The sequence below is a fragment of the Hemibagrus wyckioides genome, linkage group LG01, assembly GCF_019097595.1.
Source record: "Hemibagrus wyckioides isolate EC202008001 linkage group LG01, SWU_Hwy_1.0, whole genome shotgun sequence".
NCBI lineage: Eukaryota > Metazoa > Chordata > Actinopteri > Siluriformes > Bagridae > Hemibagrus > Hemibagrus wyckioides.
In genome coordinates, this window is record NC_080710.1 from 16,185,067 (window position 1) to 16,210,990 (window position 25,924).

Sequence of the window (25,924 nt, forward strand, 5' to 3'; positions counted from 1 at the left end):
TCCATCTGGAGTCCATCCTAGGATCATGAAGCATGAAGCAGCTATATATACCCTGAATTGGAAAAACAGTGTTGTATTCACATCTAGGCAATTTATCATAGACAATCTATGGTGTGGGAGGAAACTAGATGGTCCAGAGGAAACCCACATAAAAAAATGTTACTCACAGTGTATAACCCAAGCACAGGATCAAATTGGGACCCTGGAGCTGAGGCAACAACATGTGTCATTGTGCCAACCAAGAGATTTGATTTATTTTTATTTTTCCTGGGCATTGATCAATAGTATTATTTTGGATCAGTTGGACAGGTATGAATTAATTTTCAGTTCTAAGAGAAATAATGGCAGAGGATTGATGTGGTTTATATTTCCTTAGTGGTATATTCACAGATCTGGAGGTGTCACAGCATTAGGTATGAGATCAACACTCTAAGAAAATATTCAGGTATGCTTTCTGAGAATGTCTCTGTTTTTCTGTTACATATTAATCATGAATGCATTGTATATTCTGTCTGTAGCTATATAAAATCAAAGTTCTCTTTTGACATGTTGAAAGATTGTGAAAGAATTTCACGAGCTTCTCTGTTCCTGACGAAATAAATAAACTCTGATGGGGCTGGAGAGAGGGTTTGAGTTTCCACACTTAGCTCCTCAACTTCACAGCTCTGAGCAGTGTGAGGATTTTGACAAAATGTCAACAAAGTTAGATACATGGAGACTAGAAATCCATCCTATAAGTGTTCGAGTAAATGGCGCTGGTGTCAAACCCTGGCAGGGTGTAAATTTGAGTGTCAGAGCTGCTACTGCTGTTCTCAACTGTGCATTTCCATTTAGACAGCAGAACTCAGAACAGGTTTTCGAACAAACTGAGTGGAATTTTGACCCCCTTGCTAAACCTGTCTCTAGTATAGCTGCTAAGTCTTTCTCGCATCCTGAGGTTTGTACATGTCTAACACCATATAATTCTTTAGCAAGGATTCATTTTCTTTTTCTTTCTATTCCCCTTTTGCAACACTAACTGCATATCAATATTTAACAGCTTCAGAGCATCTAAGTATTCAGACACTTAAGCACAGCTCAATGGGCATGACCTCAAGCACATTATTCTGGAAGCTGGTTTGCTTTCGTCTGGATCCTGGCTTACTGGAGCTATTTTGGTCAGCTCATGTCAGCGTCAGTGTCCTTGAAGGTGGTGTAACAATGCAATGCTGGGTAAAGTCTTAACCATGAATCCCTGAATAGGCATCTTGAAAAACATTTGCGTGCCAATCAATTCTTCAGAAACCAAAAGCCTTAGATAGAATAGAAAACCTTAATAGAATCTTATAGAGTCTTTTTTTTCTCAGTCTCTTGAGCCTGTTGAAATAGAGAAACTGTTGTCTGATTGATTCAGCTATATCTGTGGTGATTCCTGTGCTCTGTGACAGCCTGTGAGTGGGCAGCAGAGCTGAATGTTTCTCAGTGCACTTGTAGCTAAGACCTGACTCCACTGGCACATTTTGCCTGCATTTCCGTTCATTAGAGACTCAGCAGGGAGTGTAGCAGGTTGGTGAGGACGGCATGCAAGGCGCAGCCATCAGGAATGTCCCACACTGGCACACTGAGGCTGCAAGCTGTTCTTGTTCAAATTGCCGTGAGCGTTTCTGTGTGTGAGCGTGTGTGTGTGTGTTTGTATGTGTGCGTGCGCATGTGTGTGGGCGTCCATGTGCATCCGCCTCTTTGCGCATTCTGTCCCTCTGAGCTCATTCTGTCAGCTGCTCATGACAGTATCATTCCAGTTCGTAGTTTTACTCTGTCACTCAACTAGTGTTGCATTTGACAGTCATCACTCATATACTGTAGGTAATCCAAGATAGCCATTCTAGTCAGGGAGCACAAATCAATATTCATTCTCATCCTCATATTATCCCTTTTAAGCAATCTAGTGTTCCATGTCATTTGACTGATCAATTTAATGGACTCCTCAGCTTCAGAACAATACTGTGGAGAACATGAGAGCTCTTATTCAGTGTGAATATGTCTGTGTGCTGCATGCTCCTATCTTTAGCTAGCAAAGGACCAGAAAACATAGTGAGGGTTCAGCCCGTTGCCATGGAGACTTTTGTACCTGCCTCAGGCTGCTGAATGATGGCATGAATGATGGGAAAAAGAGCGGGGGAGTACCCAGCTAAGAGAACACACTGTGAAACATTACATCCACCATAAAATTTTACATATCTATATGCATGTACCTATAATAAATAACTGTGCAATAAGAGCGTATTGTTTCAGGAACCTGATTGTATAACAATCCTGCATTCTGAACCCACGTCTTGAAGTTGCTCAGTGTGGTTTGATGAATCTGATCCCTTAGGTAATAAGTCATCTCAAACAGAGGATGAAGCAATCATTTTTGATGAGTCCTGTGCATTGGATCTGTCATTTTGTACATCTAAAAATCTCTTGGTGAATACAATAATCTGCATAATATGTTTAATAACTCTGTTCTCAGCTGTAGTGCAACAGTGGTTATGAAAATAAACATACTGCAGCACATTGGTTTTTGATGCAGCCTCAGTACAAGTGTGCAGGCGAAACTAATGAGCCGGCTCCGTTCCAAACCACTGTCCTTTGCGGTTAATTTTGGAAATATTGCTTAGATAATTGTGTGACTGTTAATATGATGATTGACAGTCGTTGTACAAGATCTGCATATTGGGAGGTATCAGTGTGTCTGTTTGCCTGTTGTTTGGCAGTATTATACTCACATATGGTCTGGCAGCCCAGTTCTGACAGGCTCAGGAGGAGCTTGGAGACCGGGAGAGAGAAAGGAGAGAGAGAAGAGAGGGGAGTGAGAGAGAATTAACCAACAGAAGAGAAGAAAGTGGCTGTATGTTAGTAAGGGAGTGTGGGGGCAGCCTGCCAGAGAGTGATAACCTCAGCTTAAATCTCAGCCTACATTACCTCCACTTCTACACACTCATTAGTACACACGCATGCGCACATACTCAGCCATGATGGACTGTAGCCTGAGCAGAGCAAAGTGACTTCCCTCCAGTGTGTACTAACCAAAGATCTGATAGCAGCCACAAACTATTGGTAAGTCTCTGTTTCTCTTTCCTTGTACTGATATGATTGCGTTAAGTGTATATGCTAAATCTACTAAAAACTGTCTGCCTATTAATCAGTAGGACTTTTTTTATTATGGTTAATATCTGATTTCACTATGTTGGTTGAAAGAAAAAGTATAATTACTGGCATAGATGGCATTGTTTTACTCTGGGCATGTTGTTTTTGATCCATTAATCTTATAATTCCTTTAAGCTTGGCGTGATCCTATGCTTGCCAACTCTCCCTGTGGGAGGTCTTTAATACCTTTATAATAAGATTTAAAAGGGTCTGACTTTTGGTAACACATTGCTGTCATCTCAAGAGGCTTACAGAGTTACAGTGACGGCAGCATGTTTGGGGAGATCCCCTACTCATCCCTCTCTTTCTATTGTTTGCATGCTGGATAATACATGAAAAAAAGGTAGCAGCTCTATATTTGGGGAAAAAAATGTAATGATAGATAGAGAGAGAGATAGATAGGTAGATAGATAGATAGATAGATAGATAGATAGATAGATAGATAGATAGATAGATAGATAGATAGATAGATAGATAGATAGATAGATAGATAGATAGATAGATAGATAGATAGATAGATAGATAGATAGATAGATAGAAGCAGTTGTCCTCTGGGATTAGCCTGTTAAACCATTAGCAAAAAGATTAAGGACTACAGATTACTGTCTCTTTATGCACACTGCTAGCTAGAAAAGCTGAACAGAAACAAATGGAGCTAACTCTGTGCCATGGGAACAGATTTGCTGCTTTGTGTCCTACAAGATTGTGCTTGTGCTACATTAGGCAACCTGGAGATACAATCCGGTTTGCTGTGATTACAGGAGGATTAAGATTTATTATCTGAATTGATTGTTTTTTGTGAATATTAAGAGTTCAGCATACGATTACGACCACATAAGACCACAGAGAGAGTGTTCAGACCACTTACAGACCCTAATCTGTCCACAATACAGCATAGAGTAAATGCTGCTTTAAGTGAGCATGCCAGCAGGACTTGTAGTGTTTTTGTTGTTCTTTTCACTTGCTGACAGACCTGAGGATTTCACAAGATAATGTCTGTGTTCCACTGCTCAGCACAGCTGGACAGAAAAGCTATTTTCAGTTGCTGGCAGATCCACTGACAGCTTAGGCCTTCCTGACATAACCTTCTGTAGCTTGTCCTGACAGTATTTTCTTACACTGTGATATGACACAGTGTAACTGATAATTTACTGTTATTGGGGAATAGGAAAAGTCAATGAGGGACACACTTACTGTTACCTTTATATGTCTGCGTAATGAATCCCCGGATCTATATATCTATATATTCTATATTGCTGTCACATCTGTTACCTTCAGAGTGCAGCTATGCTCTCTCTGGCAGAGCAGGAATAAAAAGCTATTATCTGATACAAAAGGGTCTAAGCATTCTGTAATTGAGATGAGATTTACACTGTTTATATATAGACTCAAAGCAAAATAAATAGGCAAAAGCTTTTTTGTTATTTGCAAATCAGATGAAGCATAGTTTTTATAAAAACCCTATCCAGCAGGTGTTTCCCACTGTACAACCTGATATTTGCCCTGGTGAGGGAGCTCACCTATGAAAGGTACTCAGTGTTATTTATTTGCTTAGTTATTGTGCTGGTAGATGTGATTAGTCATTATTACAGCTTAAATACTCAATAGACAGAATAAATGAGTCCTCATGAGTTCCTGATAAAGGGTTCATTGTTTTGACAAAACTTGATGGCAGAAAATCTAATAGTTTTTAAACAGTGCAGTGCTAAAAGTAAGTTAAAAGCCACTGAAACATGATAACTTAAAAGCTTATTTTAAACCTGAATAATTGGAAAGCTGAATCACACACAGCTTATTTCAGCTAGCTAATAAACTTTGTTTGATTGCATACAGAGGTAATACATATTTATAATACTCCAATATAGACTAGTTGCATGGTATCCGTCCAATCTGAGTGTTTAGAAACTTCCAAGCAGTCATCCACAACTTCCTGGGCCACTGAGGTGGAATATGAGATTATGCAGAGGCCAAATCCTTTAGTCATCAGCATGGGGAAGACTAGAGATACACCAGTGAACTGACAGGAAATATGTTGATCTTCATAATTCAGATAACGGCTAGAAAAAATAGCTACACACCTAAAAAATTGCTATATCTACTGTTAGGGCATTTATTAAGAAGTTTTAAACAACCATGAACCTACAGTGAAGAGGATGAAAGTGTATTCTCCCACAGTCGCAGTGAGTAGGAGAGTTAGAGAAGCAAAAATCTATCCAAGGAGCACATTTGTAGACCTGCAAAAGATGGCAGCATTATGGATCCCCCACTGTTAGTATGGTAGAGGATCTGTGGTGTTGTGGGCCTGTTTTTCTTTTTTTTTCCAATGGCCCAGATAACCTTGTAATATACATACAGTATAACATCAAAGATTCCATTATGCAGATATTTGAGAATCTGTTATATTTGAGAATAGCTACACAGGAGTCCTGGTTGGATTTTTTTGTAAGATTCAAAACGTATTGATGTTCAAATTGACATAAAAAGGATTGAATGACAAATAAATCCGACTTGAATAAACCCAGCTTGCTGGATGAGTTAATAACACAGTCCTCAACTCACATGAAGAACCACTGTTTTGCAAGCTATGTTAGAAACACTTTTGTTTATAGTCCAATATGATTACAAAAACATATTATGAGAGGAATTGACATTATTGAGGAAGTACATTTGAATAATGAGCCTTATATTTAAATATTGGATTATGTTCTTGAAGTCTCTACTGAGGGGCATGTGAATTTGATTTTACATTTAACGGGGCCCCTGGCTCCAAAAGTGTTGAGGACCACTGACTCTAACTGACTTTATGGTGGTGATTTCCACATAATCAGAATGTCACACATATTAAATTGCTTTCTCCCAGGTCCCCTTGGAGAACCATTTTCTTTGTTCATTGTGTATAGCACCTATACTGTACATGCCTTTCTTCTTTTTTTTTTTTTACTTCATGAGACGTGAGACATGAGACAATTTTCACTTGTTCTTTGTGTCATAAAGTATGCTAATGAGTTAACAGTCTGAGTAGGACCTTCCCTGATGCATTGAACTTTAACATAAAATGTGTGTGTGTGTGTGTTCTCAAAATATATCTGAAGAGAAGAGGGAATATACATAAAATTCTTTAACCATGGGATGAAACGGTTGATGTATAGTCTGCTACACATAAAATATTCAGTCAGATGTATACAATGTTTTGAGCCACAGAGACATGTCTTCACTACACTGAATAGATGCATAGTAATCATTCCACACACCCACCAACTACAAACACACTCACATACACATAAACACTGAACACCGACAAAAGTGCAAAGTTGTGTATGACTTCACATAGTCAGTCTCAACAAATTTAGACCCAACTCAGCTGGGGTTCTATAATTCACTGCTGTTACTGAGCACAAGTCTGACAGGTGCTTTAAACCAGTTGTTATGCTGGTGTCATATGGACACTGAACTCAGCCAAGAGGTAGATATATTTTCACTCTAGTGCTAAAACAGACAGACCCAGACAAACACTTTAACATGCTGTAAATCAACCCTCCTGGTGGATAATCTAGTATAGATGCTCAACCCTGAATCTCCAGTAACATTTACAGAAATGTAGGATGTATGAGTATGTCAACACATAACAGACACCTGCTTATCAGATTGCTCTAAAGAATGAACGTGTTTGGAAATATTTTGATGCATAAATAACTTTAGGAATCTCTATTGCATTAACTAGCCTTGAGGAATAGTGTTTGACATTATAACCTTACATGACTTTCCTGTACTTGGTGTAAATCAATGTCCTATTTATTTTCCAGTTCTATTATTGACTGGCATTCACACTCACATTCATACATCACTGAGGAGGACTCTTATGTAGGCATGTTTCATAACTGCACATTTGTTATTTGAATGCCTTTTCTGACACTGATCTCTGAGTGACAGGCGTGATGCTTCACTTCAGCAGACTATTACTAACATGAACAACATAGTCATAGTCATTCTTCATATCCAATCCATCAGAAACTGGCCTTGGATACAGCACTGGGGTGCATATGAGTAATATTTATAGATCAATGTACAGTGTATGTTCTGGAAATGTTATGAAAGATTAGCAAGGCTTAGAGTATTGGGTCATATTCTTGGAACAATATTTTCTATGACAGAACTTTTACCATGATACAGATTAATGTACTGGATGACATTTTTAGACATTGTTAATGTTAATGACACTGGCCACTGTCTTACTGATACACTGACATTTATTTCCCTTCTCCTGTTACTGGCATGGAATGTGTTGCCTCTTTAGCCCTTATTTATTGGCAGCCAGTAAACTGAGAGGAACTATGTCTCACATCCCAGGTTGAGGTCTTAGTTACACAGGCTCATCTGGCTGGAAAAATCTGACGTGATATGTCAGGAAAACACCTCAACCATGTCTACATTTCCATTCTGACAGTACAATAAATTGTTAGCTCTCTCACTACAACTCAGACATCCCTTAGAGAGAACACTGTTACACTCTTTTACCTTTTCACCCCCACCTTTTGCTTCCAAACCCCACCAATTTTCCAGCTTTACTCAACAAGAACATGTGCCCCCCTTCACCAACCATCCACCCACCCATGGTCTAATTTTGGCTTCTTTTCTCCTGCTTTCTGCCTGTACCCCGTTCCCTGGCTGTATGTATCGCTCAGACGAGATTCTTTTTCAGTTCTTTGTTTTAGATTCAGTATGGAGGAGGCTGACCTATTACGAGAGAGACTACAGGCCATCACAGTGAGTATTGTACTAGAAATTCTCAACATTTTCATATATAGCCATATTTGTAGGCTTGCTCGTGGATTTCTGCTCAGTTTGCATGGCTTCTGCCCTCTTAGAAAACGTAAAACCCTTAAGCGTTCTTCAGTTGCTCCCCTGAGTAAAACCTTCGAGATTTTATTGCAGTCCCTACTACAGATTGGTGCATGTTCAGAAATAAGTGTAGAATCACTTTATATACTTTACACATTTTTAAAAACTTCTCTGTAGACTGTGAGCTGAAGGTAAGGATTACATATTTACATAAAGAATAAATATTTACTTAAACATACTGCCTCATAAACCACTAAATCTTAATATCATATCTCCTCATCTATAAAATAATCACTGCTGCTATTGTTGAGTTCACTGTATTGAAATGTTACACAGTCATAGTCTTGTTTGTAATATTGTTAAATGAAGAGATATAGTGTTTAATTTGGGTATTTCAACTTTCCTATTTCATGATCTAAAATATCATGGTTCTGAGGCCAACTTATTTGTAATGTCACATTTGTGAAGGCGATGTTCATTAAGACAGTTTGTGCTCATATCCCATAAATTCAGAGGATTCTAAATTGCATTAAAAGGTGTCAAACTTATATTTATCCAGTATTTCAAACTAGTATTGGCCTCGGTAGTGATTTAGAACATGCTTAGTTTAATTCCTAACCTTTTTGTCAATTTGCTCTTGACTAATTGGATGATAAAAATCAGACTGTTCTCATCTTTGCACAAAAATGTCAATAATTATGGTAGGGCAAATTAATTAGTATAATCTCTGTGATTTCTTTCATTTTCTAGAGATATTGCTTTATACATTCTTTTCCTACAAAGTCATCTCATTTTTCAGCCTCCACATGGTTTAAAGCTACAGAAACTACAGCAACAGGATTAGAAAACTTTCTCCATATTTTGCACATCCCAGTAAAAAAAGCACAGAAATCAGCTATAGCAAGTGTCCATAGAATGAGTCCAGTGGAAAAATATACAGGGCTCAGTTTAATAGAACTGTATAGATTATTTTGAAGACTACAATGCTTTTGTTTATCTATGTGTTGAATCAGGAGAAAAGAAGAATACAAGAGGATATTGCAAAGAAACGGAGAGAGATTGAGGAAGAGAAATTAAAACTTCAGTATCTAAAGGTATGTAATACCCCTGCAGTTCCACATTCTTGTATTATTTATTTGAGGTTCTGTAGTGTTAGGCCTTGACCTAGGTAAGGACGATCACAGAGAAATCTCTCTGTTGTCCAAATAGAAAAAAGCCCTGCGGGAGCAGTGGCTGATGGATGGCCTGAGTGGTCAGAATGAGCAAGAGGAAGAGGCCATGAGAGCACAGGCTCAAGAGGAACAGCAGCAGGCCATGCGCTTGCAACAACAAATCCACAGGTACTCCAATCAATAAGACTGCTTCAGTTTTTTGGTGTCTGTTTCTGTTATTCTGCTCAAGTGTAGACTTCTTTATATGTAGACTTTGGGCTTTAACACAATTCAACTTATTTATTTATAAGTTTAAATTAAAAAAATATATATTGATATAGTGCTTTTAGCAACAGACATGTCAGACAAGGCAGCTTTAAAGAAAGCCAGATTTAGATGTAGATTTAGATGCCAAATGAGAAAGCCAGCATGATAGTGGGATGGAATGAAGAAGAGACCATTTTCTGGGTAAAATGGGATAGTGTGATTACAAATCATAAGATTGCAGAGGTGTAGTAAAGTAAAGGCAAACAGAAAAGTAAAGGCAGATGTTCAATATGAGTTTTTGAGGCCTGAGATGAGCACAGCTTCATCAGTCTTGAATACAAATCTACCTTATACAAGTAAGGCAGCACTGAATCATTATTTTTAGGAAATGCAAAAAGAAATAGTATCATGATAAACTGGGCAGGTCTGAAGAGTGAGGAGCAGAAGTGTGTCAGGATCAAGCACCTGCATCGTTTCAGGCAGCAGGAGGCAGGAGTACACATACAATTCAAACCACACAGAGAGAGAGAGAGAGAGAGATTATTAGGCATGTGCTTTAATCCTACGGTGTTATAAAAAGGAGTGCAAATGGGGACTCCAGCAGGTCTAGCAGTATAACTAAAAGGGAACACGATAAAGTAACACAGGCATGAGGTACCCTGGGATACCAATTTCGTTCCACTCCATAAACCTGAGAGATGTGCAACAGCCTCAAAATGCTTAATTTTCCAGATCTTTCAATACCTATAAACCTCTAGATCTGTAGTTTTACATTTAGAAAAAAAAGCTAGATTTGCAACCTGCCATTGTCTTCAATATTTTAGGTACTAATCACTTTATTCTGGAGAGGAAAGAGATTGGAAGGATTTTTCAAGCAGATTTAGTCCCAATTTTTGCATATTCTGTCTGCTTACATCAGTTCCACACTAACTGATGGATGACAGAGAAATAAGTATTAAATAACTAATCAAGGAAGCTATATTCATCTTCTGAGATCTAAGAATGAGTCACGCCAAAAAACACAGAAATCTGACAGTCAAGGCAAACACATTAGTAACTTCATCTCCACCTATCTGTTATATTAATAGACAAGATGGTGCAGTCTATAACCAGGTCACAGTTCATGTCACCAAAACTCTGTGTGTCTCTCCTGAAACAAAAAGGGTATAAATTGAAATTACTTCAGCCTTGAGAAGCTAGCTTACTGAACTGCATGGGCTCTGATCACTAAAAGCAAAAAGCATTCTGGAGAAAATCTTTTCTGTCAGAGAAAGGAGGCAACTCATCTTTTTTATAATAAATGTTTCTGACACTTCAAGTTCAAAGTCATGCCCCCAATCACAGCAAGGCAAAATAAGTTCTCTGTTTCCATTCCATTGTTTAGCTCTCTGTAACCAACAACCTGGAGAATTTGTTTTAAAAAAAATTACCATATGAACTCAGGAAAATTATTATTAAAGCTTACTATTTGTATAGAATCCGTTGGTCAGTTCTGCATGCTAAGACTAACTGAGATTTATTGAATGATAATGTCTATGTTTTAGGAAAATTTGTCTATACATTTCATAAAATTATTTTTAATGAAAAGCAAATATAATGTAGGTTTAGCTTTGTGCAAGTTATTAATATTTAGATATAACTGCAGGATATAATTTCTGGACTGTAACCTTATTCAATTTTTTTTCTTGTTGTTCTGCAGAATAGATCGTGAGATTGAGGATCTTGAAACAGAGGAGATGAATATTTCAACAAATGAAGAGCTTATTTTAAAGCGGTTGAAGGAGGTAGAGAGGACAGCTGAAGACATTATAAAGGTATTGCTTGGTTTCATCTTTGGGGTTTGGTCTTTTGCCCATGTTTGAAGGCTCTGAAGACTTACTGTGGCATTCGTGGTTACTTTTGCTGATGGCTGACAAGTTCAATAAGCATGTTTTGGTGTTTTGGTATTGTTGCAAAACTATTGTTTGCAATATCGTGGCTGTCAGAATGGATTGAAGACAGTTTGGTGAAGGGTGGATTAATCATGTTATTTGTCTGATATCCTGACATCAACTTGTGTTTTCATATCCACCAACTGTATTTCTACACAGGAAGTAAATGGCGATGTTCAAAGAGGTAAAATGCTTCCTTGTTCTGGCCATTAGAACTATTATGATAACTTCTGATTAATACAAATCATCTGATTTATTATAGTAATATGTATGCATTGTTTTTACAGAGAGAATTCAATATATCTACTCTGCAATACCTGATATTCCTAAGTCATATACCCCAAACCTAATGAGAAGAATCAACACTCCAGTAAAGGATTCTGGTAGTGAAGCAGAGAAAAAGGGTATGCTTTAACCTCTCTGCTTTATTTGAATAAAAATAATGGCCATTGAGACTATGTTAAAACACAAAATAGTGTACAAAAAACAACAACAAAGAATTAAATACATTACAGATAAAATCTTAGAGAACTAGTATTTTTGTTACAGCTTATTCTATTAATAAAATAAATAAGGAAACACCTAAAGCAACTGTTCCACTAAAGACATAAATCTTTGCATTAACAGACTTGTTTATTGCCTGCTCTTAAATCCTAATGGGACATTTAGTGCTAAATTAACACTTCATTAAAGGCCAGTGCACATGGAGGGTAAAGCAGTTAAGCATATAGATAAATGTCGTATAGAGAGTGCTAACAGCAATAGGAAGACAAATATACACTCTGTGCTGAAAGTGTCTAATTAGAGGGATCCAGGTCTAGAGTATTTGTCAATTAGTTCCAGCATTTCCAATAAGAACATTTCTGTATTTACTTTTTGTCATGGGGTGGAAGTTGAGATAAATGCAGGTGTCGTAAACGTGTTTTATTTATAGGACAGGCAGATAAATACAAAACGTAGTTCAAAATCAGAACAGGAAGTAGTTGGCTGATCAGCAAACAACAGTAATGGAGATGATCCAAAAACACAGAACAAGACCAAAACCAGAATAAGAATAAAACGAGGACATGTCAATACGGACCAGAACTGCCAGGCAACACAAACACAAGGGTGTAAGTATAAAATAATTATGAGGCAAACTGAAAACATATGACAGCAATCAGGAAACATGAGGAAGACAACCAATGACAGTACAAGGGTAGAGACAGGACATGAACTAAAATAACAACACACGTGGCCAGTTAAACAAAACATACACACGTCAAACTGAAAGCACACAGCATAGTGCTGCAAGCTGTTATACACGCTGAGAAGCTCTGACAAGCAGCTTTGAACTGATTTCGTTAAGGGTAGAAAAATAATATTAGTCTTTTAGTAATTGGCAATTTAACTGTGTAGACTAAAGTGTTAGTTGTCTAAATATTACAACGCATTTTTTAGTTCATGAAAAAAATTCAAAATATTTCTCATAAATTATTTTCATTTTTTACCTTATAAATAACTGTATTTATTTCTTAATTTTTGATATGTGTTGACTAAATAAAAGATGTGAATATGACTTTCTGTAACATGCAGCTTATGCTTATGTGAGAGTTGGGAAAATTTCCATGAGCAGACTTGGTAGAAACTTTGAGAGAAATTGGACTTATAAAGACAAATATTTAGCAAAAGGGGAAAAAACAGTATTAAATGTGGTTTAAATGTGGTGAAGGATATAGAATGTTGAATATCATCATATTGTTAACAGGAGTCCTGGGATGAGCACAGGATAGTCTTTATATTAATTTGAATTTACAAGACTATAATATCAGGTTGAAAGCAAGAGAATCAGAAAGGTGACTTGTGGGGAAAGGAAACATCTTTAGGATATTCGCCTGCACTTGTGAGCAGTAGATCAGTCATAACTGCTGAGACCTTTAAACACAGACAGAACAGGGCATAAGAAGAGCTGAATGAATCATGCACATTAGGTGGGAGAAGATCCGCAGCAGGAAATGTATCAGGATCAAGCGCCGGCATCACATCAGGAGGCTGTAGAACTCATGCTGCTTGGCAGATAGAAAGAACAGATTATAAGGTACAGCCTATTCAGATGTAGACTGTGATCAAAGTTCAAACAAGTACTCCAGCAGGTCTAGCTATGACATTATAAAAACATGATGGCATGCCATGGAGAGAGCCTTACTCCACTCCTCCATCAACATACATGAGACAAGGTTGATAACATCCAATTATCCTAATTTACTATCTCATTACCTAAAAGAACAGCTAGTACCTGACTAAACAAACAGGCTTAAGCAAGTTAAACAATAGACTTAAAGATCCCAAACGCTAATTGTAGGGCTGATCCATAGCTGGGGGTGTTTTAGAAAAGGCAAGTAAATTAATTTTCATACACAAGACAATTCAATGTGTTTTACAATCAAATATAAAGATGATTGTAAAATGCTTTTATTATTTAAGGCACAGACAAAAATACCTCCAGATAGCCAGGCATTGCATTGCTGTAGTCTAACCTGCAGGTTACTAATTTAAAACAAAAGGTCATTGAACATTTACCTGGAATGATGTGCAAATCCCTTTGATTGGCAGTGTATAGAGTAAACCAATGACGTGACTTGACCTAACTTAGCCTTTTTCCTCCAGCCATGTATGCTATGAAGATCAGTGTGGAAAAAGACCTGCGCACAGGCAAGAGTCATGTTATCTCCTCTGCCACAGTCACCCCACAGGAATTCCAGCAGAAAGGTATCAAAGTCTTTGATGATGGCAGGAAGTCAGTATATGCTGTACAGTCAGCTGGAAAGGAGTCTGAGGATACACTGGATGAGATGAGCTCTCTAGAAGTGGAGGAGCTTCTAAAAAAAGCCACCGCAAAGAAGGACCCGACTGATGTGGAGTATCATGAGCCTGTTTTCTCCAGCCCTTACAGCAGGTCCTCGACTCCTCAAAAAGTAGAGCGCGGGATGGTTAGCCCAGGTCCCAATGGGTTCCACATACAGAGCAAGATTCCCAGCCCATTACAGCCTGATATTCAAACCTCTCATCATCAAGAAGATATTAAAGCCATGCTTTCTCCTACTCCAGATCATGTGGATTTCTACATGAACAACAATGCTGTAAATAGACAAAAAGCAAATATTACCCAGTGTTGTGATGGTGTGCACACAGATAAAGCAGAGCAGATGCAGGAGATTAAGGAACAGAAACGGCTCATTTCAGTGTCTGATTCAGACCTGGGATTTGAGCGAAACTCCACTTTTGATCTAACAGAAGATGCCTGCTTCAGTGAAGACAACTCTTTCCCATCTGAGATGGACTGCAGTGAGCCTGTCACTATGATTTTTATGGGTTATCAGAATGCAGAGTCGGATGAGGAAAATGACGTGATCCAAGCTGAACTGGTGATAATAGGCAATGATGAAGAAGAGGACAATGAGGAACCACCTCTCTCATACCATCCACAAGGCTACTATAGCAAGGTCTTCCAGCCCAAGAATGATAATCTTCATCGTTCAGAGGTCAGGCATGCTTTTACCAAAAGTCACAGCTCAGGAGCGCACATAACCAAATACGGAACACAAAACACAGATACCTCAGGTATAATCAAACGGCAATATGGCATCTAATAGCATGTTGATGTATCACATCTAACACTTCTGTATTCGTATGTGCTTTCAGGAACAGTATTAGATTTCTACATGCCTGCTGAACTAACAATGCGTGCCATGTCTGTGTAGCAACCTAATAAAATCTTTCTTATGGTGATATGATATTTTTTGATATATACGGTATGTCTGAAAAGTGCAGAAACTGAAATAGTGCTATTTTGCATATATCTCAACCTGACATTTTGACAGCTTGTACCTGATTGATTCGCTTTATATCCATTTTGCTCCAGCACATAATTATCTGACATCTGGATCAAAGCATGACATTCATTATGTGAGGAGATGTCGTTTAGCCAGCAAGGTTTTAGACATCTTTTAGGGAGACTGACTGTTTTTAACCATTTGGTCAGCTGAGAAACCAGTTTTGTTAAAATCAACAAAAAATAAGCATTCAAAATGTGAACATGGTTGAAACAGAACACACAAAATATTGCATTGTGTGCTTCAGTAGGTGTGCTCAAATGTGTAATGCCTCCTGACAGAGAGAGATTTAGCTCCTCTCAGTGGACACAATTAGTATGTAAATATCTTGTGAATGCATCAAATAATAAACATAATCAAATGCAGAAAGATTTCCATGTTAAAAAAACAACTTATCTGTATGCTTGAATATACTATGAAAGATTTATTAATTTGCCTGTGTTTTAAATAATATAATATGTCTTTGTTGTTTTTTCCTAATAAATTACAATTTAGAAAAATGCTTCACACATTATTTACCCTGCCATAACTAATCGATATTAAAATAATGTGAGGACATGGAAATTTACTGATTCAATTCCATTTCATGGCCTTTTTATATATATATAAAAAATAAAAAAATTCTGTTGTGTCCATTGCTATATCTGGGTCCCAGTACTCAATCATTTTCTTCACATCTTTTATTCCCTCCCTGATACATCTATAGGGCCAAGGTGGGATTGAATATCTGTCTGTGTATTGTGCGAAAGAGTAATGCACAGTATTTCACAGTCTTTCCATGCCCTTTGCTGTCCATCATACTTAATTGAACAGTTTGTCCTTGCAAGGCACACTGGCTGTTCATGAGACATTTCATAACAGCTGCTTGAAAGTCAGTTACATAACCAATAAAAAATATGCAATCAAGACAAGTACACAAATGTAAAAGATTTCAAATTAATATATAGTTATTAGTCTGTCCCTTTTCTAACAGTAGATAGATTTTTGGATGTACTCATTGCTCTCCCTTTTTCCCCCACAGTCTTGACAATGAAACAGCCTCAGCTAGGAAAATGTGCAGTTCCCTCACAGCGAGATCTCAGGCTTCCATATCCCAAGAAGACATAATAAGAAAGAACAGACATAAGAATTGGGTGTCCTCTACAGGAGAACTGAGAATAAGTGAAATGAATATGAAAAGAAGACTAATATTAAAATCACTCAGAAATATAAGAGCAGATGATAAATCTTTATCATTTCTTTTTGTATCATTATATAGAGAGTACATGAAAAAAAAAATTTTTTAGGAGTATTTGAAATACTCTGCAGCACATCGTTTGTTTACTGACTGCCTTAGGCAAGTATAAAACAGTTCTCTTTTTTTTTTTTTTTTGCATTTGTATGAACGTAAAGTAAGTACAATATTGCTGCTGAGAAACTGCAGTACCTTTTCTTTGTAATTGTACTATAATGTTTGTGTTTGAATGAAATAAAAAATGGAATGGTAATAAGCAGACTTATGGTCCCATTAAGCTATTTTATCCACGGTATACTATCAGGACAGTTTTTGCTATTTCTGAGCTCTGAGATGATGCAGAATATTAGACTTTACACAAAGCATAGCACAGTGTTGTTGCTACAGGGATTTATTAATGACAGATGATTCACATTGCTATAGATTGTTTACTACATAGAGTAAATATGAATTTATTTGTTTATTTCAAACTCTACAATACCAACAGCAGTATGTTTACAAACCACATTAATAAACCATACCAACAAAACCGAATAGCAAAAATTGCAATTTGATGAATTTAATGCCCAGGCTTTGGTTTTGTTGTCATTTTGTTGCAATGCTTCTAAATTTGTTGCTGGTTTTCAGGTTTGGTTGTTGTGTTTTCTTAGTTGTTAATGTGTTTTGCACTTTGGGGCACTGTACATCCTACATTAACTTTTGCTGCAGCAAATAGAAATACAGAAAGCCTTTACCTGAGGTGAATGAGAATGCACTGAATAGCCTACAGTATTTTTTAGACTGTGTGTGATGATGTACGAAGAGGAAATGTATTTCAGAATTTCATCATTTTGATTTCATCAGCCTGACTTTGGTTTGCTAATATTATTTTAGGCAGACTGTTTGTGTATCCCAGTTTGAAAACTGCAACTTGAGAAAATGCACTGCCTGGTTCTTTTAGTCATTCATAATGTAGCTTGCTGATTATCACTAGCCTGGCTTTATTCTAACAGAGCTTATATTTCTTTATTCCTTATATTTTCTGAGCACCTGGAATGCTACTACCTGAATTAGGAAAAGTTTGATTGCAGCCTTGAATGGCCACTTGTTTTTATTTACTTTTTAAAACAAAATTCACAAAGGGTCATTGTGCCTGCGTCTCTGTGGCTACAGATGTCCATTCCAGCCAGATATTCACTTAAAGACATGACTAAACACACAGATAAGACAAAGGCTCTGATTTGACTGGGATGAAAAACCGTAGCAACATCTGCCTTTGTGAATAAAATGAGAAAAATCCAGATTTAAAAATCCTAAAATAACATTTATTATTGAAGCATGTAATGAAGACATTTCCTGCGTCTAACTAACAGCCTTTGTGTTCCTGCGTGAGTGTTACAAACAGGAAGAAATCTGAACTCACAGATGTGATATTTGCTCGCGAATGTCAGTTGGAGCTAAATATCTGCAGTCCTTGCTGACAGTTTCTGAGACCTCCTGTGAGAGTGTTAGTGTGCATGTATTTGTGTGAGTGTGTGAGTGTGTAACGAAGCAGCAGAGACAAACTGCTCAGCTATTGGCTGCTCCTCACACATTCAGTGAGAGTCGCGTCTCTGTGGCTACAGGGAAGAGCATCAGCTTAGCACTCTCCACTCTGCTGCTGCCACAGAGCAAGGTAGGACAGCGACAGCCGCACTCACAGCCAACTCATTCGCTTCACTTTACAACTACAGCTAGCTAATCAAGTGACCTGTGTGTTTTGTAGGCAGGGTGATGAGCTTTTTGAGCTTTGCAGTGCTATTGGTAGGCAACCCTGTGGGGGGAGATCACAGTAATAAACAGATACTGACTTTAAGCTGGCAGTATTGGTAATGGGGGCAAGTTTATAGAATGATATTTGCATATGGATTGCATGTGTCTATGTAACATTTATTATTTTTCTGTGAATGTGATTTTTTTTTGCTGCAGTGTTATCTGGCATTAGAGGCATGTTTTGTGTAATTTTGCCTTTTGGAGAAATTCTTTTGGAGAAATTTATTTGAAAAACATATTTTATTTACATTTTTGATGTTACTTTACAAACACAACAAAGAGATAAATATTTTTCATTTAAATATTTCATACAGTTGCATCATAATTTTTGAAAAGCATATAGATAGATAAATAAATGAGAACACATAGATAGATAGATAGATATTTTAGATAGATATTTTCTCTATCTATCTATCTATCTATCTATCTATCTATCTATCTATCTATCTATCTATCTATCTATCTATCTATCTATCTATCTATCTATCTATCTATCTATCTATCTATCTATCTATCTATCTATCTATCTATCTATCTATCTATCTATCTATGTGTTCTCATTTAGATTCCAGCACATTATTTTCTGCACCCATCAGCATAATTACTAATAGAGAAGAAGTTGCAAAGTTGCGTATTGTGAGAAATATCAGTCTACTCAGTTGAAAACCTTGTAAGCAATTTCCTGTGTGATGCCTTAAATGTACATATCTGAAAATGCCAAAATGCGGATTTGAAAGTCAGAGGGGATGGGAAGTCGTTGAAACTGATTGCGGATGATGAGTTTCTGCTCCTCTCTGCTCCCTCATTAAAAAAGCAGATCGCAGGAGTCTCGGCTTTCGAACCTCCACAGGAATGAGAAATATTTTACACTCACAGCACTGGATGTCAGCCATCTCTGAAACAGATGAAGGTGAAATCATAATCACAGCTAGACTGAAAATGTTGTATCATTCTTGAAATCACATAATAACCATAAAATGCTGTATATAGTTACATACAATGCCACAAAAACCATCGCAGGGTTCAGTTTCAGCACATTTACTTGACTGTATCAAAGCTATTCTTTTCTGACTGTTCTCTTGTGAAACTTGTGAAACATGTGCCCCTGCTGTGTGGTGACAGATGGAACCTAATCAAGCTGTCTCTTAAGGCTGTGAGCTTTTTAGAAAAGTGGCTGGCTGGAGGTCTGAATGGCCAGCCTACGCACTGCAGAGTCTCTTTCACATCAACTCTGCTTATGATTCAGGTTATTGTGCTTCAGAAAGCAAAATGTCCTTCAAATTAAAAAGCAAACTAAGTGCCTGTTCAGTGACTCAGGCACAGTTTGAAGGTTCTGTGTGATCGCCTGCATCATGAATCTCTCTGTTGGAAGATACACTGACAGAAAAGAAAACCATTTCTGAAAAATGTAACATTTTTATCTGACCACAGGCCAGACCAGAGGACCACATTAAAAGAGTGTACAAATCCATACATGTTGTACAATCCATTATTGACCACATAGCTCATTATGGAAAGTTTTGGGTGAAAGTATTGCCTAAGGTAACATGCATCACCGTCCCAAGCATACATACAATGGGGTATCTGCCAATAACTCTGTGTTATCCTGAGCTATTATTCCCTTGCCAACACTAGCTCAAAGGCTCATGTACTTATCTTGAAATGGAAATCAGAGAGCATACAGATTCTGAGAAGAGAATAGTTTACTTAGCAACAGGATAGAGATGATCGCCTGCTGGCTGTACCGGCTGGAGATCATGGTAGGTGTTTGGCTGCAGAGATACCTCTGTTTCTCTGTGTCTGCCTTCAGTCCTAATGTCACTGAATTATTTATTGCTTACTGATTATTATGACACAAGTGCTGAGACTAGGAGGCTGTGAGCATGGACGTTTACTCACCAGCTGAGCTGTTATACCTTCTGGGCTGTTGCCATGGTACTCAGCACTTTTCCATGTCTGTTGTTTTCATTGCGCTTTATGCCTTTTGTTAGGTTTCTTTAGTTAAAAATGTATAGAAATTGAAATGGAGACCAATTATATGTTTTTTATGTTTTTTTTAAAATTATTATTGTATTTGAATGGTTGAGTGTATGAGAGGTATTTCTGAGAATGTTCACACAACAGCAAAACAAAAATTATAGATTTTATAAATTATAAAATAAAATTATAAAATAAAATAATAATATATATATATATATATATATATATATATATATATATATATATATATATATATAAAATAAAATATATTATGAAATAAAATAACATTATAATTTTTTGTAATAATTATATTTTGTGTAATAACTATAGATTATTAAACAGTGTTTGAGCCACAACTCGACAGATTCTACCTGTTTATTGGGTAAGCCACTTTTTTATGGCTTGTGATGGTGGCACTGAATTGTTAATGAAACACATTTCCTGAGAGCCAAGAGAATTTGAGTGTATTCTGTAGTAAATCTGGGATTGAATCCAGTGGCTGTTGTGTGAAAGAGTTTTGCATTAGGCTGCACATTACACTGACACTTGGCACAGGGCACTGTTAAGTTTGTCTGCTCTGCCTGTAATCAGACTATGTTGTCATTATCAAACACCCAAACAGCAGGAGCAAATGTAGTAATCACTTGACATAAAGTATTTAATTTGTGATTCAAGCCCTCGCAATGGGAATATGAAAATAAATAAATACAAGACATGTATATTAAGATCTACAGTGGTTAATCCTGCTGTGTGTATTAGAACAAGATGGGAACATTTCCTCATGGGCCTCTGCTTTGCTTCATTCACTTCTCTTCTTCAGATTAATGGAGGCAAAGGCTAATAAGATGCAGGGACCCTGGTGCATCGTATGTGGGCGAAGAACCCATTCTGCGCTCTTACATAATGGAAGCATTTAATTCCATCAGGCTTCTGCTTTTCCTTGCTCAAAGCCACTCTATGTGTGAAATGATTCATTGCAATAGTAAACAATTTTTTTTTCTCGTTTCCTGTTGTGCATTGTCAGAAATCCATTATTTGAAGGGCTTTAGACAAGCTGAACAATTATTTGCGATTGCAGTGAATGATGTGACCAGAACAACAATTTTAACAGGGCATTTTAACAGGGTTAATCAGATTCATTTTCTTGAAAAGGTTATTTGTGTTTTTGATCAGAAAAAAAATGCTTTGCTGTATCAAGACATGACATTTCTGTCATGTCATGACATATGGTCGTGACACCCACCAGGTAAGGTATTCATAAATATGCTAGAAGCATACGAGCATAAATAAGCAAAAAGCATGCTTGTACCTAACACATTTTGTCGTATGGTGTGTTATTTATATAAATCAAATGCAGGTATTCAGGTTAATGTATCATGTTCATGTCAATACCTTACAACCAGGTTCAGTCATATAACACAACCAAACACTTTCCAAAAACTGTGCTGAAATAATTATGTGTGAATATTAATATTCACCTCTCTGCCTGTTAAAGCCTGAGTAACCACTAAGATACTAATTGAAGGGTATTGTTCATCTGTACTGGAATGAACACTCTATATATATATATATATATTATATCATCACATATATCACATTATATCATTAATCATATTTATATCATATTTATTAATCATATTTATTAATCATATATATATAATATGATTAATGGTATAATGTGTTTCTTTTTCCTTTGTAGGGAGCTGCAGGTGGCATTTCAGCAGAATCTGGTGGCACGGAAGTGAATGAAGGTTTCTCACCCATTGAGAATCAGACACAAACAGAACTTACCATCTCCAAGACAATCACCATGGAGACAAGTGAGCAATCCGACACAGGAAACATACCAGACTATGAGATGGAAGTCCAGGAGACCACATTAATTGAAAACAAGGACACAAATGCTGAAGATGAACAGGTTTGCAATGATGATATTCTTTTTGAATCCCTGAGTGCCAAAGTAGCTGATGCCATTTTAGCAGATTTGCCTCCCACAGTGACAAATGGTGATGAATTTGAAGACATGCCCTCCCCTAAAGAAGCTTTAGTATTGGACGACACAAATGGCGAGCTAAATCGCAATGAATCTATTACCTCGTCTGTGTCTGATACACCATCTAGTGCTGAGAGCATGTATGAGAATGAGGCCATGCAAAAAAGACAGGATTCAGTGAAAGAGGAACTGTTGAAAAATATTGTGCCTGTAATAGAGGATGCTGAAGATGTTGATATATTAGATCCATTAAAAGCAGAATTCCATGAGGATATCCTAGATGGCTTAGGCTGTGAAGTAGATGAATCCATGTTGGAATCATTCATCCGGGAAGAAGTTATGTCAGACATCTCAAATGAGTCTGGTCAAAATCCTGAAGACTTGGAGGAGTGTCTATTGGTAGAAATTGCTGCAGCATCATCTGACAGTGAGACTGATGAGAAATGGAGAACAATATTTTCGTCCTCTATTAATAAGGAGGACGATGACTCCTATCTCGACAGCCTTCAGCTAAGTGCACAAGAGCTCTTCATTCAAAAGCCTGAAGTGAAGACTGTTGAAAACCAATCAGATGCACAGGATGAACCTGAGCTGGTTGTGCCTGTGGAGGATGCTGTGTTGGAGCAACCTGAAAGTACTATGACTTATGCACAGCCTACACAAGAGATCTCGTATAATCCCTCTACACTATTCCATGGCTTGTCCAAAATATCGGAGGATGAAGAGGAGCTCGGGAAGGGTTCTGTAAATCATAAAGAATTTTCATCTACTTGTGTCAAGTCAGACTCAAACAAGAAAATACCAAAAGATTACTGTGTGATTCAGGAGATGAAGAGTGAAAATGTCAGCACAGAGCATGTGGATTTCAGAGTTGCACGCAATCAGTGGCTGCAGATGGAGGAGCAAACAAAGAACCTCACACATCATCCAGTCATCAGGACTGGTTCCTGCCAGGGCAATCACAGCTTTATGTACACACCAGTGCGTAACATTGACAGACAGAAGAGGGATGCTGAATTAGAGAATTTAGCACTTGGGAGAGAGTACCAGCATACCCAGTTTAGCCCCTGCTCAGAAGATTCAGGAGTAGATGATTCTAGTTTCAGGTCACCTTATGATGATCCAGAAACCCCAGTAGAAAAAGAGATTCGCTCTCTCATGGAGAAGGAGGAAATCCTGAAACGTGAAAGGGGAATGCCCAAATCATACATAAGTGACTGTGTGCCAGGAAAAGGAAAACCGGTCATCTTGAACCCTGGGAAATTATGTCAAGAAGTTGATGAGAAGAGAAAGATGCTTGAGCAGCAGGACGATGACTGCAGATTATCCTCCAGCACCCAGATGCCATCGTTCATCATTACATCCTCCCCAACAAGATCACAGAAGCACGAAATGGCAGCCAACAATGTCATTATCCTCGAACCTGATTCTTGCCATCAAAGTCCACGCCATGCTGCAAAGTTGGTGACATCTAAATCTGCTGATTGGAGATCAGAGGAAAACCCCAGTGTAATCATACTGGAAACTTCAAACCTAATCATTCGAAGTGCTTCAGAGTTAAACCTGAACTCTGCCTCTGTGGTACCTGAGGAGAAAACCTTTCTCAATAACCCGTTTTTTAAGCTGAGGTCCCGGAGCTCCCTCTCTCTGGTTGATGAAGAGATTAAGATGGTAAAGCAACGAGAGGAAGAACTGAAAAGACAAAGAGCAAGTATTTATACTAAAGAGAATTTCCTGGTTTCTCCAAATCTCCTGGACAACCCTTTTGACAAACAAGGTTTGTGTATTTCCATACTGAGAGAGCATGCTTTATATTAACTATAAATAAATCAAGAAGTCTTTACAGATTCTTGGCCTTGTTGGCAAATATGCATTATGATGTTTTTAAACATTTAGGAAAATGTTCATAAAGTCATCACTTGTTTGCTTTTAGATGATATCCCTATCAAATGTAAATCATCCCCCTCGTCCCCTATGAAGACTTATAAGATGGATCGGTCAACCCTATCCTGTGATAACAGAGTGAGTTCCAATCTACATTTTATTAATATTAATACACTATATGGCCAAAAGATTGTGAATTCCTGACCATCACATCCATTTGCGTGCTGCTACAGTTTGAAATACACAATTGTATTGAATGCCTTTGCATTTTTTATCATTACAATTTTCCCTTCACTGGACCTAAAGGGCCCAAACCTGTTCAAAGCGAGATCCATGAAGGCACAGTTTGAAATGGTTGGTATGGAAGATCTCGATTGGCCTGGACAGAGCCCAACTGAACACCTTGGGGATAAACTTAAACACCAATTGTACCCCTGGCCTGGGCGAGGCCCAACATATCAGTGCCTGGTTTCACTAATATTCTATTGGCTGAATGCTAAATCCAAACAGCTTACCAAGAAGAAGTCATTCTAAGGTTATTTAAGGGGACTAAACCTCGAATGGGACATTCAAAAAGCATGTATGGATGAGATGGTCAGGTGGCCAAACAAATAGCGTATCTTGAATGGTTGTTGTTTTGCTTATATAAAATGATTAAACTGGAAATTAAGTTAATCTAAATATACTTTGCCTCCATAGTTTCCTGAGGCGTATTCTGGCAGCCGTCGTAAAAGTGCCATGGCTCTGCGATGGGAAGCAGGGGAGTTTGCAAATCACTAGAGAGAAACAGACTAGATATCAATCAGTAATTATCCATGTCCTTTGTAAGAAACTTCAAGCAGTGTTACAGACTGATACTGATTTCATCATAAGCACTCGCTGTTGCTTGTGTGATATTTGCAACTTTTCATTCATGTTCTCTCAAAGGCAGGAGATCTGAGTGCTTGCCAAGACGCCTGAATGTTAGCTGAATTGTAGTTGTTCAGTCTATGCTTGTTCTTGTCATGAATGTCAAGAAAGATTTGAAGCATATTTTATTGTAATGTCTTAGTACAGAGTTCAGGAAAATGTGTCCTGTATTTTCATACTGTATTTTCTTGTATGTTGATTTAACCCTGGGCTATACTGAAATATGTGACACTATAGAGATTACTCAGGCTATTTCTGCCTCCATTCTGCACTACAATGAAGCCAACCTAAGAGATTACTGACTTCTGCCACCTTTTTGACTGAAAGTAAGCATTTGGTACAATACAAGTACTCCCCATATGGATACTCTCTTTTTATGACAAGATCTTTACCTTTTAATATAGTTATTATATAGACCCAAAATGAGGGAGAGTAACTTGAATATTGAACACAGATATTTAACTGCTTTACTGTTGTGTAAACGGAGACTCCTTTATGTAATGCTTTCCTATTTGTCTAAAAACATATTTGTATGCTCACGTGACTCTGTTTTAGTCTACAAGTATTATGGCTATAAAGTATTGCTAGTTTGTATTCATGTACGCCATCATTAAGCACACATATGCATTGCTTTCTATTTGAGAAAAGAATGGAAAATAAACAACACTTGAGTTGTTAAAAATTACAATGAAACATTGAACTGAAATAAGCTTTGAAACAATATCAATAAACAAGAAATTATGACTTCTTTCTTACATGGATAATTTCTTTTATAACAAATAATAATAAAAAAGACCTGACTAATAACCTGTATTATGTGAAGCCAGCCTTCTAGTACATTAACATTCATAAAATAATGTGTCTAACCGATGCATATAGTTCCATCAGAGAAGAGCTTAGGGATG

The 25,924-nt window shown here is 37.4% G+C and overlaps 1 protein-coding gene across 4 annotated transcripts; it reads left to right on the top strand.

Annotated features, from left to right (window-relative positions):
- Positions 1-2,696: 2,696 nt before the first annotated feature.
- Positions 2,697-25,774, top strand: palmdb (palmdelphin b). Of its 4 annotated transcripts, XM_058396125.1 has the most exons (9): positions 2,697-3,078; positions 7,868-7,932; positions 9,021-9,101; positions 9,217-9,347; positions 11,125-11,239; positions 11,516-11,540; positions 11,644-11,760; positions 14,003-14,956; positions 16,250-18,114. In XM_058396125.1, the coding sequence occupies exons 2-9, from the start codon at positions 7,888-7,890 to the stop codon at positions 16,333-16,335; spliced, it is 1,554 nt and encodes a 517-aa protein (XP_058252108.1). In that variant the 5' UTR covers positions 2,697-3,078; positions 7,868-7,887; the 3' UTR covers positions 16,336-18,114. The 4 variants fall into 4 exon arrangements, with proteins under 4 accessions (XP_058252108.1, XP_058252105.1, XP_058252107.1 ...); XM_058396122.1 differs by lacking the exons at positions 11,516-11,540; positions 11,644-11,760; positions 14,003-14,956; positions 16,250-18,114 and adding exons at positions 21,933-24,003; positions 24,160-24,248; positions 24,810-25,774 and having other exon boundaries at positions 2,789-3,078; XM_058396124.1 differs by lacking the exons at positions 2,697-3,078; positions 7,868-7,932; positions 9,021-9,101; ... (3 more) ...; positions 11,644-11,760; positions 14,003-14,956 and adding exons at positions 21,933-24,003; positions 24,160-24,248; positions 24,810-25,774 and having other exon boundaries at positions 16,618-18,116.
- Positions 25,775-25,924: the final 150 nt, after the last annotated feature.

Bases quoted from the DNA above. Each gene is read 5' to 3' on its own strand.
- palmdb (XM_058396122.1), top strand. From the start codon at position 7,888: ATGGAGGAGGCTGACCTATTACGAGAGAGACTACAGGCCATCACA. The intron at 11,240-21,932 runs GTATTGCTTGGT...TTTCCTTTGTAG, and splicing joins CAGCTGAAGACATTATAAAG to GGAGCTGCAGGTGGCATTTC. The intron at 24,004-24,159 runs GTTTGTGTATTT...GTTTGCTTTTAG, and splicing joins CAACCCTTTTGACAAACAAG to ATGATATCCCTATCAAATGT.